The sequence below is a fragment of the Balaenoptera ricei genome, chromosome 6 (assembly GCF_028023285.1).
Source record: "Balaenoptera ricei isolate mBalRic1 chromosome 6, mBalRic1.hap2, whole genome shotgun sequence".
NCBI classification, from domain to species: domain Eukaryota; kingdom Metazoa; phylum Chordata; class Mammalia; order Artiodactyla; family Balaenopteridae; genus Balaenoptera; species Balaenoptera ricei.
In genome coordinates this window covers 85,409,296-85,427,703 of record NC_082644.1, presented here as the reverse complement: position 1 = coordinate 85,427,703, position 18,408 = coordinate 85,409,296, and the positions used below count along the sequence as shown (strand labels likewise).

The 18,408-nt window shown below is 44.3% G+C and overlaps 1 protein-coding gene and 1 long non-coding RNA gene across 4 annotated transcripts in view; both read left to right on the top strand.

Moving 5' to 3' along the window:
• LOC132367145 (uncharacterized) overlaps positions 1 to 18,408 on the top strand; it is a 200,627-nt gene that overhangs the window by 144,297 nt on the left and 37,922 nt on the right. The window lies entirely within an intron of this gene.
• Positions 4,545 to 10,721, top strand: LOC132367588 (protein SPATA31F1-like). Its single transcript, XM_059926178.1, has 4 exons — positions 4,545 to 4,688; positions 5,357 to 5,402; positions 5,945 to 6,005; positions 6,965 to 10,721. The coding sequence occupies exons 1-4, from the start codon at positions 4,545 to 4,547 to the stop codon at positions 10,719 to 10,721; spliced, it is 4,008 nt and encodes a 1,335-aa protein (XP_059782161.1).

Here is an 18,408-nt window from a genome sequence, read left to right as displayed (position 1 = left end):
AATAAATAAGGAAACAGAAGCTTTAAATGACACAATCGACCAGATAGATTTAATTGATATTTATAGGACATTCCATCCAAAAACAGCAGATTACACTTTCTTCTCAAGTGCGCATGGAACACTCTCCAGGATAGATCACATCTTGGGTCACAAATCAAGCCTCAGTAAATTTAAGAAAATTGAAATCATATCAAGCATCTTTTCTGACCACAACGCTATGAGATTAGAAATGAATTACAGGGAAAAAAACGTAAAAAACACAAGCACATGGAGGCTAAACAATACCTTACTAAATAACCAAGAGATCACTGAAGAAATCAAAGAGGAAATCAAAAACTACCTAGAGACAAATGACAGTGAAAACACGATGATCCAAAACCTATGGGATGCAGCAAAAGCAGTTCTAAGAGGGAAGTTTATAGCTATACAAGCCTACCTCAAGAAACAAGAAAAATCTCAAGTAAACAATCTAACCTTACACCTAAAGGAACTAGAGAAAGAAGAACAAACAAAACCCAAATCTAGTAGATGGAAAGATATCATAAAGATCAGAGCAGAAATAAATGAAATAGAAACAAAGAAAACAATAGCAAAGATCAATAAAACTAAAAGCTGGTTCTTTGAGAAGATAAACAAAATTGATAAACCATTAGCCAGATTTATCAAGAAAAAGAGTGAGAGGACTCAAATCAATAAAATTAGAAATGAAAAAGGAGAAGTTACAACAGATGCCGCAGAAATACAAAGCATCCTAAGAGACTACTACAAGCAACTCTATGCCAATAAAATGGACAACCTGGAAGAAATGGACAAATTCTTAGAAAGGTATAACCTTCCAAGACTGAACCAGGAAGAAGTAGAAAATATGAACAGACCAATCACAAGTAATGAAATTGAAACTGTGATTAAAAATCTTCCAACAAACAAAAGTCCAGGAGCAGATGTCTTCACAGGTGACTTCTATCAAACATTTAGAGAAGAGCTAACACCCATCCTTCTCAAACTCTTCCAAAAAATTGCAGAGGAAGGAACACTCCCAAACTCATTCTATGAGGCCACCGTCACCCTGATACCAAACCCAGACAAAGATACTACAAAAAAAGAAAATTACAGACCAATATCACTGATGAATATAGATGCAAAAATCCTCAGCAAAATACTAGCAAACAGAATCCAGCAACACATTAAAAGGATCATACAGCATGATCAAGTGGGATTTATCCTAGGGATGCAAGGATTCTTCAATATATGCAAATCAATCAATGTGATACACCATATTAACAAACTGAAGGAGAAAAACCATATGATCATCTCAATAGATGCCGAAAAAGCTTTTGACAAAGTTCAACACCCATTTATGATAAAAACTCTCCAGAAAGTGGGCATAGAGGGAACCTACCTCAACATATTAAAGGCCATATACGAAAAACCCACAGTCAACATCATTCTGAATGGTGAAAAACTGAAAGCATTTCCTCTAAGGTCAAGAACAAGACAAGGATGTCCACTCTCGCCACTATTATTCAACATAGTTTTGGAAGTCCTAGCCATGGCAATCAGAGAAGGAAAAGAAATAAAAGGAATACAAATTGGAAAAGAAGTAAAACTGTCACTGTTTGCAGATGACATGATACTATACATAGAGAACCCTAAAGATGCCACCAGAAAACTACTAGAGCTAATCAATGAATTTGGTAAAGTTGCAGGATACAAAATTAATGCACAGAAATCTCTTGCATTCCTATACATTAATGATGAAAAATCTGAAAGAGAAATTAAGGAAACACTCCCATTTACCATTGCAGCAAAAAGAATAAAATACCTAGGAATAAACCTACCTAGGGAGACAAAAGACCTGTATGCAGAAAACTGTAAGACACTGATGAAAGAAATTAAAGATAATACCAACAGATGGAGAGATATGCCATGTTCTTGGATTGGAAGAATCAACATTGTGAAAATGACTATACTACCCAAAGCAATCCACAGATTCAATGCAATCCCTAATAAATTACCAATGGCATTTTTTATGGAACTAGAAGAAAAAATCTTAAAATTTGTATGGAAACACAAAAGACCTCGAATAGCCAAAGCAGTCTTGAGGGAAAAAAACGGAGCTGGAGGAATCAGACTCCCTGACTTCAGACTATACTACAAAGCTACAGTAATCAAGACAATATGGTACTGGCACAAAAACAGAAACATAGATCAATGGAACAGGATAGAAAGCCCAGAGATAAACCCACATACAAATATGGTCAACTAATCTATGACAAAGGAGGCAAGAATATACAATGGAGAAAGCCAGTCTCTTCAATAAGTGGTGCTGGGAAAACTGGACAGCTACATGTAAAAGAATGAAATTAGAACACTCCCTAACACCATACACAAAAATAAACTCAAAATGAATTAGAGACCTAAATGTAAGACTGGTCACTGTAAAACTCTTAGAGGAAAACATAGGAAAAACACTCTTTGACATAAATCACAGCAGGATCTTTATTGATCCACCTCCTAGAGTAATGGAAATAAAAACAAAAATAAACAAATGGGACCTAATGAAACTTCAAAGTTTTTGCACAGCAAAGGAAACCATAAACCAGACAAAAATACAACCTTCAGAATGGGAGAAAATATTTGCAAACGAATCAACGGACAAAGGATTAATCTCCAAAATATATAAACAGCTCATGCAACTCAATAGTAAAAAAACAAACAACCCAATCCAAAAATGGGCAGAAGACCTAAATAGACATTTCTCCAAAGAAGACATACAGATGGCCAAGAAACACATGAAAAGCTGCTCAACATCACTAATTATTAGAGAAATGCAAATCAAAACTACAATGAGGTATCATCTCACACCAGTTAGAATGGGCATCATCAGAAAATCTACAAACAACAAATGCTGGAGAGGGTGTGGAGAAAAGGGAACCCTCCTGCACTGTTGGTGGGAATGTAAGTTGATACAGCCACTATGGAGAAGAGTATGGAGGTTCCTTAAAAAACTAAAAATAGAATTATCATATGATCCAGCAATCCCACTACTGGGCATATTCCCAGCGAAAACCATAATTCAAAAAGACACATGCACCCCAATGTTCATTGCAGCACTCTTTACAATAGCCAGGTCATGGAATCAACCTAAATGCCCATCGACAGACGAATGGATAAAGAAGTTGTGGTACATATATACAATGGAATATTCCTCAGCCATAAAAAGGAACGAAATTGAGTCATTTGTTGAGATGTGGATGGATCTAGAGACTGTCATACAGAGTGAAGTAAGTCAGAAAGAGAAAAACAAATATCGTGTATTAACGCATATATGTGGAACCTAGAAAAATGGTACAGATGAACCGGTTTGCAGGGCAGAAATTGAAACACAGATGTAGAGAACAAACGTATGGACACCAAGGGGGGAAAGCTGCCGGGGGGTGGGGGTGATGGTGGTGTGATGAATTGGGCGATTGGGATTGACATGTATACACTGATGTGTATAAAATTGATGACTAATAAATATCTGCTTGACTTCCCTGGTGGCACAGTGGTTAAGAATCTGCCTGCCATTGCAGGGGACATGGGTTTGAGCCCTGGTCCGGGAAGATCCCACATGCCACGGAGCAACTAAGCCCGTGCGCCACAACTACTGAGCCTGCGCTCTAGAGCCCGTGAGGCACAACTACTGAGCCTGCGTGCCACAACTACCGAAGCCTGTGCGCCTAGAGGCCGTGCTCTGCAACAAGAGAAGGCACTGCAATGAGAAGCCTGCGCACCGCAAGGAAGAGTAGCCCGTGCTTGCCGCAACTAGAGAAAACGCGCGAGCATCAATGAAGACCCAACGTAGCCAAAAATAAATATAAATAAATAAATTAAAAAACAAAAAAAGGAATCTGCTGTATAAAAAAATAAATAAAATAAAATTCAAAATAAATAAATAAATAAATAAATTAAAGCCTAAGAAAAAAAGAAAAGAACTCTGTAAGGAAGTCTCATTAGTATGTCTCAATGGAAGGCAGTGTTTACAGTCTCTTTTCACTCATCTGCAAGCTTGAGGCCACACAGTCTGGGAGGCATTCCTTTCTGACTCCTACAACGTCATTTAAAGATGCTACCACCGTGGCCTTGCCATGGTCCCTTCATGCACCTCTGATTTCCCATTATCCACTGCCTGTAAGATCAAAGCTCTCCATTTCCACGCTATAACCAGACTCTGGCCATCAGGCTGGTGGAGGGTGTGGAGAGTGGAGACAAAGTGGGAGAACAGACACTGACTGTGAGCGGCACCTTCAGTCCTTACAGACAACCAGACACCCGTATCTACAAACAGAATCACCACATTTGCTTCTCTAGACAGGTAAAGGTCTTTGACACCACAGCTATCTTGTGAAACAGGAGAGCTTTGTGATGCAGTCTGGTGGCCTGGTTCCGTTGTCTGTGAGGCGGAGACGACAAAGTGTAGCATTGGAAGTCACTAGGTGCCAGGACTCTGAATGCCTACATATAGGAATTGTTGGTCTCCTCATGCTAATGAGGTTAAGACCATGTTGAGCCCGACTTTTTTTCTGTGGGATTTGGGGTTTCCCTTATATACCTATGGCTCCATCTTCATTGTTATCCTAATTGTCTGGCAAGTGAAAAAGAGTTACCATGGATTAACATTGGAACATAAAAGGAGCTGCTGCCAGGTAGGGAAACACTATGACCACGACTGAACTAGTTAAGCCTCAGATAAGAAGCTTCTAAGCTCTCAGTATCTCTCCTTTTATCCTTCCTTTTCCCCTCCCTCCCCTTGATTTTTGTTTGTTTGTTTGTTTACCATCCATTAGTTACTCTTACAAGGTATTTCCCTTCTCAGAGCCTACAAATAATTTCTTACCAGGCTATCCCTGCAGTGTATTCTAATTGAAAAATCAAAAACGTCTCTATCTGACTTGGGTTGAGACTTGGATGAAATGGAATGTGCCTCACTGGATCTTAGAAGACCTCCCATTATGGGAGATTTTTCTAGTTTGTGGTCCATTAAGGCATTTGTAAATTGAAGTCCTTTGGTTATTAGACCTACACACCTTTTATTCTGTTCCACCCTTTCTCTTGTTCCATCATAAGCCTGATACACAGCTTCTCTTAGGAAAAAAATGGGAGGTATTGAGGATGAAAGAACCTCAAAATGAATCAGAAGTAAGAAGAGAAGGGAAATATTGGGGTGAAAAAGTAGAGTATGGAAAGTTAGGAAAGTAAATAAAATACAGATAAATTACAAGGGATTGGGAACTCTATATTAGCTTTGTCTCAGTCTGGACATGAAAAAGAAAATGGTGTCCCAACTTCATACTCTAACTCTTTTGTCTTTAAGCGTCACCGAAAAGTCAGACAAAGGGCTAGAGATGCAGCATCAAGAGGTAAAGTCCCAGTCTCTGCTCTGACTTCTCTCTACTGTGGGTGAGGCTCCCATGAACCCTGTCCCTCAATGACCCCTGGTGCCAGGCACCAGGTGCTCTAACCACTGAAGGCCCAATTCCTCAAGTTGACAAATTCTCCCAGAAGACTTTTTTGGGTGGGAAATCAGAGCCTGGGAATGTTCTAGAATTCTCCACCTTATCCCTGGGAGTGAAGAGGAAGTAGGGGAGTGAGGAAGTAAGGGCTCTGTCCTTAACTGTGTCATTTACTAGTTTTATGACCCAGTGGAAGTCACTTCAGCTCTCAGTCTTGTTATCCATAAAATGGGCATGATGATGCTGTCTCACTCACAGTGTGGTTGTGGAGGTCAAAGGAGATTAGGTGCAGGAGAGCACATCATACCTGGTTAAGTTGTAGTCAGACGTGCCTCAGAGCACTGGCTGTTGGGGTTTGCAGTCTCCTGTCATTCAAAGGTCTTCAGCTTCCTGTAGGATGTCCCTGAATCCTCTCCCGTTCCATGTAACACTGTCTCCTGGTTTCTCAGCTAGGAGACTTTCCCGGGAAGAAGCTGAGAAGCCGTGGGAGCTGCTCTCTGTCATGAGAAGGTGATCTCTTGCTTTTTGCCGTCTCGCAACTCCCAGCCTGGCCTGTGATCATTTCTCCGCTTGGCCTGGGGCAGGGTTGGGGAGGAGCATAACGGCTGGGAGGTAGCCAGACACAGTGGAGCCTGGACTGGTTGAGGGTTCCCAGAGGAGAGGGTGGGATCAGACATCTCAGGAGAGAAGTGTCCTGCAGTTCTGCTCTGGGCTAGGCTCACAAAGGTCCTGGAATTCAGGATTTGACTAGTGCAGGATTTAAAACTACATGGGTTTCCACTCAACCACAAGACAAGTTAGGAGGATGGATAATTAAGTGCATAAATCAGTCATCATTTTCATATTCTCTTTACAGCTAGACCCTTTCAAGGGCAGACCCCTGGACCCTGCTGACATACCTCCTCTGGTTTTGTCTTCAGGGAGGCCAGATCCTGGGACAGCCCTCAGGCAGGAGCTTGTCATATTATCCCCCTCTTAAGATGTCTAGAGAATAGGGATTGGCTTCCAAGAGATGTTGTGTATGCCCTCTAATCCCCAGAATGCAGAGTTCCCACAAGGACCTCCGTAGCCCCAAACGAGGCTGGCTCCAGCGTCTATCTGGTGATGTTCCTGGTGCTGCGCCATCAGCTAACCATTGGCTCCCCCATCTGCCTGGTTGCCTTCTCCTAGTTCAGCTTCTCAGCACAGGTCAGCAGAGAACTCACCCACCTCCCAGGCTCTCAAGGCCCTGTGTTCCCTTCAATTCCCTGAGACCTTGCCCAACAAGCCCCAGGCTCTCAGCCCAGCACACCATAACTTGCCAAATGACATTTCCCTAGGAAGAAAAGTAGATGAGTAAACACCCAGTGGGTGCAGGCCTCAGAGTTTACAGGGCTAGCGGGGGCAGTGTCACTCTCCAGGCCACACACTTGAAAAGAGGCAGATGTCATTCCATCAGTAACAAACGGTTGCCATGTTTCCCTTCCCAGCCAGGGCTGGCTTCCTCAGGAGGGGAGCGTGCGGCGGCTCCTGTGTGCGGATCCCTGCTGCCAAACCTGCAACGCTGTGGCTCTGGAGATTCAGCAGGTGGTGGTGGGTGAGAACACTCTGATCTCCCCCACTTCAAGGGAGCCATCGCAGGGCTCCTCTTGCCTAGAGGTTTTGTCCACGTCTACTGTGTCTTTTGAACAGACTCTGGAGCATGGCCCACACTCCAAAGACCTTTCACTTCCATCTGCAACCCTCACAGTGTCACAGAAATCCTTAACCCAGTCAGCTGCCCAGTCAACTGGTGCAGCCAGCATCCATGATTTCTGGGCTGAACACCTCATGCTAAGGCAGGGATTTCAAGTGCCAGAGGTGCCCAGGGGCCCAGAGACTATGTTTTCTTCAAGGATTGAGGAACCTAGGGTTTCAGTGAAGCTGCAGGAGATGATGCAGAGCGAACTCAACCTTGTCTGTGGGAACCAAGGCCAGCAGCCCTTAAATTCCCAAGTCTCTCTGCTGACGCTGAACCGAGAAATTACTACCCTGACACATCCTGTGGCCTTGCAGATGGTCAGTGTCCTCCCTGCCCACCTGCCGTTCCTGACTCCTGAAGTCCTGAGACTTCTTGAGCTACATGTAAAAAAATGGATGCACTTCCAGAGGTGGGGGCTCCCCAGACGTGTGGAAGAGTCTCTGAGGCAGCTTATGCCAAATCCACCATTATTTTACCAACCTGTATATAACCAACCAGTTTCTTTCATTCAGAATGATACTTCTCAGTTCTCTGTTGAGAGATTTGCGACCATTTCATACCAGAACTGGGGTCCATGTATGGCTGGCCAGCCTACCCAGGCCTTCTGGGTTTCTGAATGGTCCATTATGGACCCAGAACAAATACACTGCTACCAGCAAACCCCAAACCATATGGCTCTTGCCTTGCCCTCTTCAGCCCCTAAAGAATTAAGTGGCCTTTATCAAATGCCTGGGCAACAGGCTAATGACTCAGTGGGCCATGTGCAGCCGAAATATAGCCAGCTATTCTGTGGTCTTCCTTCTCTGCACAGTGAGTCCCTGGTTGACGCCTTCTGGGGTTCTCAAGGCCTCTCCATGAATGAGAGCATGTCCAAGCCCCGCTTGAAGGATCCTTTTCTCTTCAAGGAACTCTCCTTCCTCCCTCTGCTGCCTAAAATTCCACCCCAGTCAGCTCCACCCTCTTTTCTGTCTTCTCAAAATTGGGTTGCTCCATCTGACCACCAACAAGCTCAGATCAGTGTCCCATTTCTGACCCTGGATGAGTGTGAAGCCTTGGAGTGGCACCTGCTGCAGAGGCAGCTCCAGCTTCAGTGGGACTGGCCAGATGTTTCCCAGAGAGATCAACACACCCAGAGCCCCATGCAGTATAAGCCCTGTGACAAAGCCCAGTCTTCTGAGACTGTGAAAACTTCCTGGCCAGGGCATCCCATCTCAGTCCTCAAAAGAGAACTACTCTTCCCGCAGCAGCATGCCAGGAGGCAGCTGGAATTCCACCTCCAGAGACAGTTGATTCACCACTGCTGGGGCCTGCCGCAGAAGATCCAACAGTCCATTCAATTGCTCCTGTCCCCCACTAACCAGCAGACTATGTCCCGGAGCAGCACATCCGTAGACAGTGTGAATGGCCACTGGCCTACATCTCTAGAGGCCGCTGGGGCTGATGACCCATTCTCACCCATTGTGGAGCCAGTGACAGTCCCCATGCCACACTTGTTTGACCAGGCCAAGGCAATATTGCAGAGCCATATCGACTCCAAATCGGGGCAGATTCACCAGGGCAACGTCCCTACCTGTGTATATAGCTCTTGGGAGTGCATAATTCCTGGGGGCCTGGAAGTGGTTCCCTTCACCTGCATCCCAGAAAGCAAGCCCCTGGAACTACAGGCAGCAAGTGACCCGGACCTACAACAGAAAATTATACCCTGGATGCCAACGGCCCTTGATCAGCAGCAACAAACCTCACCAGATGCTGTCATTGAACATCCTAAGCTGCCCCGAGCCCTGTCCAAGGGAGCCATTGAGAAACTGGAGACAACTTTACGGAACAAGTATCTGGCCTTCTTGTCAGGGCTGCCGGCTCTTTATTATGTGGCTCTCTCTAGGGTCATGGCCCCAGCAATCACTTCCCAAGCTGTGATCACAGAGATGGTACCTGGGCCTATCAAATTCCCAACAGAACCTCTGACTCAGATGACCTCACCTGAAGAGCAGGGTCTAAGTCCTGGGTCAGGCTTTCAAGATGCCAACAAGGCTTGTGCAGACATTGCAGATGAGTTCCAGGCTGAAGTGCAGGTGGAAGAAGTAATTGAGATGGTGCCTCTAGAAAGTCAGACAGAGCCTGCGAGGCCCTCCTCACTTGGAGAACACATGTTGGCCAAACTAAATTTCCATCTGAGAAAGAAGATGCTAGAGATACAACTGGGAATTCCCATAAAGGCAAGGAAGTCCAGGAAACAAATTGTAGAAACCTCAGAGAACATACGCACACAGGAGTCTCTTGGGACTCTAAACAACCAAGGAAACACACTGCTCGAGGAACTCCCCATCCCACAAGATATGCCACGTGCCCCAGATCCAGAATGCCTCTACCTCAGAGAACAGCTGGCCACTGAGTTGAAGGCAATGTATCAGAAACAGAAGCAACCCAGTTCAAGTGCAGTATCCCACGGTTCTGTCCACTGGGCCTCCAATATCTCGCAACCCAGTGGGGACCTGACAGAGACCCAGGAGCTTTGTGGTCAGCTGGAGGCCAGTGTGAACAACCGCAGCCTGGAGGAGCCCTGGAGCCCTGCGCCCCAAAGCCCTGACAGGAGCAAGGACTCAGCCCAAGTACCCACACTGGCAGAAAAGCGAGAGGAGCCAGGCAAACCCAAATTGGCCGGGGACCACGGAGAAGGGGATGCCGGGTTTGCAGTCTCCTCCACAAGAGAGAAAAGCCACCCTGCTGAAGCCCAGAGGCCAGAAGGAATGCTTCTGAATGGGACACCCTGCAGCCCCTGGCGACGGAGACGTCGCTTTCACCCTCATGCTCCCTGTCAGCACAGTCCCCAGCATCGCCCTCAGCTGAAACTCCCAGAGCTACCTCCTGGAGTCCCTGGGGGGAAAGACTCTGAGAAGAATGACCTGCAGGACAGTCAGGCCAAGCTCAATGTCATCCTCAAACCAGCAAGGGTTCCTGAGAATGCCCAGCCTGTGGTGCCCCAGGTGTCACAGGGCCAGCCTTTCCTGGGCCAACTCACTCCGGGTAAGCCGTTGCAGGGCCAAACTTTACAAGGTCAGGTTTTTCAGGGGCAGGTGATGCAAGGCCGTACTCACAAGAGGCCTAGCTTTCCAGAATCTGGCTGGAGAAATAAGATGAAATCTTTTCTGGACTTTATTAACCCCAAGACAAAAGGCAAAGGGCATGAAGAATCCATGTCCTCCACATCTGAGAAAGTGGCCAACACCAGAAAAAAAAATGTGGAAAAGAGCCTGGCTTCAGCCAAAAGTCCCAAGGGGCAAACTAAGATGGAGAAGACAAGAGGGCACCGTAAGGCCCAATTTCCGCCCACTGAGAAGCAGGTGGGCTTGGCGTTCTCGGATGTGCCCCACTCCCCAGACAGTAAGCTCCGGCACCGCTCCCGCTCCCATCAACTCCACTCTGCCTCAGTCCTGGGCATCCCCCGCCACTGCCCTCAGCACTGTCCTCGAGTGGCTTGTGTCACCCAACCAGGGAACCCACCCTAATTCCCAACTCTCACCTCGGAGGGAAACACTGGTCTGCTCAAGAAGACCCAGCTCAGTCAAGAGACTTTGTAGTCTCTCCAACGTCTGCATCCCTTGAAGAGGACTGCTACTGTCATTTTCACTGATGTGCAGGTGGACAGAGTGCCACCCAAAATACACTGTATATCTCTAAGTAGAGAGGTGTGCGCCTGCTCCTTCTCTCCACTGCGGTGTGTTCAGGGAAGGCATAAGGGAGGTAAATGTCCTGCCTATCTAGGGAAGGGGCTTTAACCCACACTTAAGCTGGGTAGCATTCCACCCCACCCCCACCCCGGACTACGGATAAAGGGACTTGAACAGAGAAGGAAGGCCCTTGTCTAAGGTACATTGAAAGTAAAGGTCAGGCTTGAATTTTATCATGGTGTCCTTCGGCCCAGAGGAGCAATGTGGACATGAGGCTAGAACTGTCAAGGAGGAGCGGCCAGGAATCTCACAGGCAAAATTCACTGATGACTTCTATATGTGCCCACACTCTGGAAGGGAGGTTTTTAGGAGAGTGCCAGTGTTCCAACCTTGAGGAGGTGCTTTGTGTTTATCAACAGCATATAGGTAATATGACAACAGTCAAAAGCAAATGATAGAATCTCCCCTCTCTGCTCCCTGTTGGTTATTGGTTAGATCTTTCTGGAGAACTCACTTGGGAGGCTGCTGTAGCTCTCTTGCCTCTATCCCACCTCCACTGTCTATCAGCTGCATGGACTGAATGACACTGGGAATGAAGATCACAGTAGAACATGGAGAGGGGCTGGTCCCCACTCCCAAGGGTAGGCAGGGAGAGAGGCAGGGAGGGAGAGCATGTAGATGGAGTTCTGAATACCTGGGGTAGAAGTTGACATGTTCCTGAAGAGGGCATGAAAAGAGAAAAGGCTGGTTAGCTATGCACTCTAAAGAACCCTGAGCCAGGAAGCCAACCCAATACCCAAGTGCTTTCAGGGGATGGAGGTGAATAAACTGAGTTTTGGTCTGTTGTCCATAGTGTGATGAAGAGCAGTGAGTTGAGCCTTGTTTTCAAAGGCAGTGCATATTAATTTAAAATTTCTGAACACTCACCCTCAATCCCACAAAACTGTTTTCCAGTGTCAGGGATTAGTATAACTATAAATCTGTGTTTTTGCTCAGCTCAAACATGAAGTCAGTGACTGTGTTCTAATCTTGATATATCTCAACTTTGCCCCCTTTTTTCTGTGTTTACTGCCTCTGCTTGTTAGATTACTCATCCATTCTTGCCTAAATAATACAATAGTGTCTCATATCCCCAGGGCTTAGGATAGTGGCGGCATAATAATACCTTAATAGTACTTGAATTGAAAGTCTGGGCTTGGGAGGCAGACAAATCATTACATTAGTATGATGAGCGCTATGGAATAGGGAATGCTGACACACGATTACTGGGGTACTCAGCTCATGAGGACCTCAGACAGGTCACAATAAAAATAACCTTGATTATGCTGTACACCTTAAACTTATACAGTGCTGTATGTCAATTATATCTCAAACTGGACAAAAAAAACTTAAAAAATAATTTTGAGAAATATCTTACACTCAGTTAAAATATTTACTTACTATATGCAAGGGACCATAGCTAATATGACAAAGACACAGGACTTGCACAATGGAGCTCTTGATTGCATGGGATAGTCTCACATGCCCAAATTGTCTAATCAACACATATACTTGAATGTCCAATATTCACCTTGAACTATAGAACAATGAACTCCTGACTCCCTGCTCCAAGCCATCATCTAATTACACATATGAAACATTCTCCAGTCACAGTATTCACAACATCACTTAATGGCAGCTCCATCTTTCTAGTTGTTCAGGACAAAAACATTGGTGTTATCCTTGACATTGTTTCCCTAACTGTCCATATCCAGTCCATCCTGTTGTCTCTGCCTTCTGAAATGAATTCGGAACATGACGACGTCTCTCACTCACTCTGCTGCTATGATTACTGCAGTAGCATCATAACTAATCTCCCAGCTTCTGCCTGAGACCATACTTCCAACAGTCTATTCTCAGCACAGAAGTTTGATGGTCCTCAGGGAAGGTCCTGGCTGTAGAAGACTAGATAGGAAGATAGATTAAGACTGAATGATGATGATGATGATGATGACGATAAAGATGAATATGAAGGAGGAAGAGGAGGAGAAGAAAGAATGAAAGAAAGGAAGAAAGAAGGAAAGAAAGAAAAAGAAAAAGGAAGGAAGAAAAGGAAGGAAGAAAGAGAAAGAAAAAGAAAGAGGGAGGGAGGGAAGGAAGGAAGGAAGGAAGGGAGAAAGATAGATACGTAAAACCATGAGACTGGATAAGATCACCAAGGCAATGATTGTAAATAAAGGGAAGATCTAAAGACAGGCTCTGGGACACCCCAACATTAAGAATTTGGAGGAAAAAGTAGGAACTAATAAGCAGAGACTGAGAAGTAGCAGCCAGTGAGGTAGGAGGAAAACCAGGAGAGTGTGGCATACTGGAAGGCAAGAGAGGAAAGTATTTCAAGGAGAAAGTGATCAACTGCATGAAAAGTTGCTAATCCACCAAGTAAGATGAGGACTCAGAGTTGATCATTAGCTTTAACAACACAGAGATCATTCATGGCCTTGAGAAGAATAGACTCAGGTGAGAAGTGGAGGTAAAAGCATGACGGGAGTGGATTTGAGAGAGAGGAAGAGCAACTGGTGATAGCAAGTGTAATCAACTGCTTTAGGGAGCTTTGTTCCACAGAGGTGCAGAAAAATGAGATAGCATCAAGAGGGCTTTTTAAAGGTAGGAGATATAGCATGTTGAATGTTGATGGAAAAGATCCAGTCAAGAGGAATAAACTGATGATGGAGGAGAGAAAGGGAGAACTGCTGGAGCAATGTTATGGTGCAGAAGTAACATAATAGGAGTGAGTCACAGGTTGAGGGGTTGGCCTTGGCTAAAAGCACAGACGTTTCACTGGTGGTAAGTAGAGACAAGGTGACAGTAATGAGGAGGGACTCTGTGTATCATGAGAAGAATGGTTTTTCTACAATTAAGAGAGCAGGGCAAATACCTAAGGGAGTGAATGAGGAACTGGGAAGGATCATGGCTGGGCGGGGAGGGGCTGATACATAGAGCCAAAGCCGGAGATGAAAAGGAATTCTGGAAGTTGCCATGGCAAGGTTTTTTATTAGGACGTAAGGAGTTGGTAGCAGCATGTGAGCCCAGGTGGGCAGAAAAAAAAGTTGAAGTTGGTGATCACCTGGTAACAGGTATGGCATCCTAGTGTTCAGCCAGGGACCAGGGGGTTTTGGGGTTTGGAGGAGAGAACTGGGAAGCAGAAAGACAAAGAGGCTGCCCTGAGTGGATGGGAGGGAGCTCTGTTTTGGACACCTCATTTGTCCCAGAAGTTGGCACTTCTGTAGTCCCACTTTCTGACTTACCACAGAGGAGAGAGTAAGGGCAGCAAGTGCTGTGGCTTCCTCATGGTGTGGTATGGGGGACTGGGGGATGCCCCCGCCTCACTGTTTCCTAAGGAAACCCAAGATGGCTCAACATACCATCAAACCAGGAGGTGGGGGCAGGAATCTCTTCCTATGATAGGACTCAGCACTTAGCACAATGTGTCCACTGCTAGCAGGGTGCAGAAAAGCCAGATGGGAAGAAGCATGAATTTGTCCCTCCTCTGAATGGTGATTCTGTGCCTAAGGGTTGGGGGCCCAGCCCCTGGGGGTAGAGAGATGAGCTGGAACCAAGACCTTCAGGATTCTCAAGTCTCAGCAAAGTTAAGAGCTGAGAGAAGACAGGGTCAGAGCCTATGATTCATGCAGGATGTTGTAGAGGGATGAAGCCTTGCTCATTCCATCCTATAACCCTAGCACAAGCCCCACCTTCTAGCTCGCCCTAGGCTCAAGAGGTAAAATCAGAATGAAAACTCTCATGGCGGGGCACAAACTCAAGTATTTACTCTTCCAGAATTGGTGGTAGATGCTAGGAGTACATCAATGCTTGCTTCGGAACTTTGGAGTTTCCTCTGCCCTCGGAGATACCATATTGTCATGGCGAAAGGTTTAGACCTTCTGGAGCCCTTCTCCTGGTCTCTGAAGAAAGCATTTCAGAATTCTATAGAGAGAATTTAAGGCAGCTGACTTCCTGCAGTGGAGGAGAATGGCGTCTCCACAAAATCACTTCTGTTAAACACTAAGTCCGAGCGGACAGGGAGCGTGGCTGCTTCGTTTTTGTACCTCCTCACTGCAGCCCACACAGAGAGGGCAACGAACGCAGGACGGCACAGGAATAAACCCCACGGGGATGCTGCATCCTGCACCGTGTGAGAGAACAATAAGGATAATCTTATTTTAATAAGCCAAATCCTCTTAAATTTTATAAATATTTATAACACAAAAGTGTACAGATTTTTACACAAAATATCATGGGTTTGATTCTCATCAACATTTCTAGTCTTAATTTCTAGGATTAAAATCTATTAACTGAAAAAGAAAACAATTTAAAATAACAGATTATCCTTGTGATTCTAACTTAAAGTATATAATTATATAAATGTTTTATTCATGTAAGCTAGGATTTACATCCTCACCACTCTGAGGCCTGTTTTTTCTCCTCCTCCATGCAAATACGGTAAGAAAACGACTGATTAGTATAACTCAATTACCAGTAAACAGGTGAATGCCTAATTTCTGGGTGCTGTTTCCTTTCGTGTACCAGCTATCTCACTTTCCCTGGAGTTACTATGTACTTTCACACCTATATGTGTTTCTTCAGGCTTTTCTAGACACCCATTTCTGCTTGGAAAAACTTAACCCATCCTTTAAGGCACAGTGGAAATGTGCCCTTGGCTGACGTCTTCCCCCTCCTCCTCTAGAAGCAGGGTTTTCTATGTCCTCTGTGGTGTTCTGCTTTCCCTGCCCTGAAATAGGTATGTATGACTGCCAATGGTGGGATCATGCATCCATAAAGGCACAGTGTCCGGTCCATAATAATCACTTAATACATGTTAAATTGAGCTAACCTAATGAGTTAAATGGGCATGAGGTAAATATGATGACCAGCTAGATAACAGATTACTTGGCCAACTCTTATTTAGGATCCCATAGAATCATAGATATTTGAAAGATAATCTAGCTCTGGTTCATATTATTGTGTTTTATGGAGAATTTAATTTGAAGAAAGGTTTCTATGGCATAAAACAGCATGAAAGCCACTGATTTTGGACAAACTATTTTCAGATGAGTAAATTGAAGATTTTTTAATATAAAATCTAGGTAATCTGATTTCTTTCGAAAAATTAAAAGACCCAGCAATTAGGTTTTGTTTTTTCATTCTTGAAAAGTGTCAATCTTCTGGAACTCACTCCAGTTTGCCACAGTCCTCACCATTCCCTAAAGTGTCCCTGATGCAGAAGCTAAGTATTGAGAGTAGCACTAAACTCCCAAAATGATGAGTCTGGCGTACCATGGAAATACACCTGACTTTCTCCCTGCATTTGTGTTACTTGCCTGTCACTGAAGGCAATTGAACTTGAGTCCTCAGATTTGCAATAGATGTGTTTCTATGAAGTATTGGGGAAAAATATTGTTTACAAATTAAACTTCATCTGAAATGTATGCAGTTTGCTATTCAGAGGAATCAACTGTAACTAAAAACTAACTCTTTTGTACATCAAATGAGCACACTTGATTATATTTCTATTCCCTTGACAAGAGCTACATCTTAGCCTGGCATGTAATTCTGAGAGCTCAGTTTGTCCTATTAAAATTCTGTAAAAATTTCTTTCCTTTATTATCATGACATTTACTTTTGCACAGGAGAAGCTTGGGTTCAGTGTGATTATTCTTCCTTTGCAAGTAATCTTTTTGTTTGGCTTTCTTTTCCTGCATGGATAAGATTATAGTTCTTATACAGTTTTTATCACGAAAATAAAACTGTTGCCAAGACAAGTTGAAGACTGAACAACATTAAATTAATTTTTGCCAGGGGCATGGTGAGCTCATTAGAGCTGTAGATTTGGACTTTTTTTTTCACCCTAGCAAGTTTTCCTTTGTATATATAGTTTTAAAAAACTTTTACTGGTGTATCAATTTCGTATGAAGTTTACACATGCTAAGTGGTAAACAGTTCAATGATTTTTGGTTTCAGAACATTTTCATCATCCCCCAAAGTCCCTTTGTCCTCATTTGCAGTTAATCACTGCTCCCACCCATCCCAGCCCTAGCCAAGCCTGAGCCAGAAATATACTTGCCCCAGTTATGACCTCAGCTTTGGGCAGGTAGTGGCCCTCCTTAATCATTCATCACTGAGGTCATCACCTCCACCAGCAACGCCTTTGGACATAGGTGTTGCCAACCACTCCACATGGAGTGAACTCCCTTCCACCAAAGCACAGCCTGCCTGCTGCCCTGGCAGAACCTTACTGAGCTGAAGGGGGTGGGGAGTGATCGGAGCTACTTCAGACAAGAGTGCTTCAGACTCCCACTGTTGCTACTTAAAGTTCAGCTGTTTTTTAAGCACAAATGTTTCACAGATGATTGTTTGCACCTGTTTTGGGGAAAAGGATTTGCTGACCTCCTCACTCAGCCATTAGCCAGGAGGCTAACTTTTATGTTGTTTTTCTCAATGATAGGAATTGCCAACTGATTGGAACTTTTTAATCTATTGCTATCTCTTTTTTTTTAAAATTAATTTATTTATTTAATTTTATTTTTGGCTGTGTTGGGTCTTCGTTTCTGTGTGAGGGCTTTCTCTAGTTGCGGCAAGTGGGGGCCACTCTTCATCGCGGTGCACGGGCCTCTCACTATCGCGGCCTTTCTTGTTGCAGAGCACAAGCTCCAGACGCACAGGCTCAGTAGTTGTGGCTCACGGGCCTAGCCACTCCGTGGCATGTGAGATCCTCCCAGACCAGGGCTCGAACCCGTGTCCCCTGCATTGGCAGGCAGACTCTCAACCACTGCGCCACCAGGGAAGCCCTATTGCTATCTCTTTTTATCATATCATCTTTATCTCTGTTCCTTCTGCTCTGCAGTGCCTTTGAGATGGGCTTTAGTTAGCCACTGCAATGTTAGATTTCTTTAAGTTTGTGTTGTGTCCTTGCTCTCTACCTTTTTACATCACTCCGGCATCTCAGTTCTATTTTTATTGTTTTTTTTAAAATTAATTTTGTAAAGTTACTTTCTTCTGTGTTTTTGCAAATGTGCTTTAAAATTTTTTATCTGATTTCATAGTATTAATAAGAATAATTTTTCTCTGTATTTTTGGAGCAAGAATATTCTTCTTTGATTTTCAAATGCTGCATGTTATATAATTTTCCTGATTACTCAACTTTGAACAAAGAAGATATATTCTGGTCTGATATTTGCCAGCTGGTAGGACCCATATTCTATTTGGATTTTCTCACCATCCACCAATGTACCGTCAGAATTCTCTTTCAGGAAATAAGCTATAGGCCAAGCAGATGCACACATCCCTAGCATTTAAGTTTTAATATCTAGAAGACATTTATCCAGTTCAACATTAGTTTATTGAGGCATGACTTTGTTCCCATTACCTGGTTTTCTAACTATGAGATAGTGTATTTGTTACTGAAAACTTTGAATCAGCATGAAGCTCTTGCTTTGTTGGAAGTAGAGCATGGGGAATCCAGTCTCCAAAGTGGATTGCTTCCTTTTTC

Excerpts from the sequence above, each read along its gene's own strand:
- LOC132367588 (XM_059926178.1), top strand. The coding sequence starts at position 4,545 with ATGTTGAGCCCGACTTTTTTTCTGTGGGATTTGGGGTTTCCCTTATAT. Across the intron at positions 4,689-5,356 it reads ATAAAAGGAGCTGCTGCCAG|CGTCACCGAAAAGTCAGACA; the intron begins GTAGGGAAACAC and ends TTTGTCTTTAAG. Across the intron at positions 5,403-5,944 it reads TAGAGATGCAGCATCAAGAG|CTAGGAGACTTTCCCGGGAA; the intron begins GTAAAGTCCCAG and ends CTGGTTTCTCAG.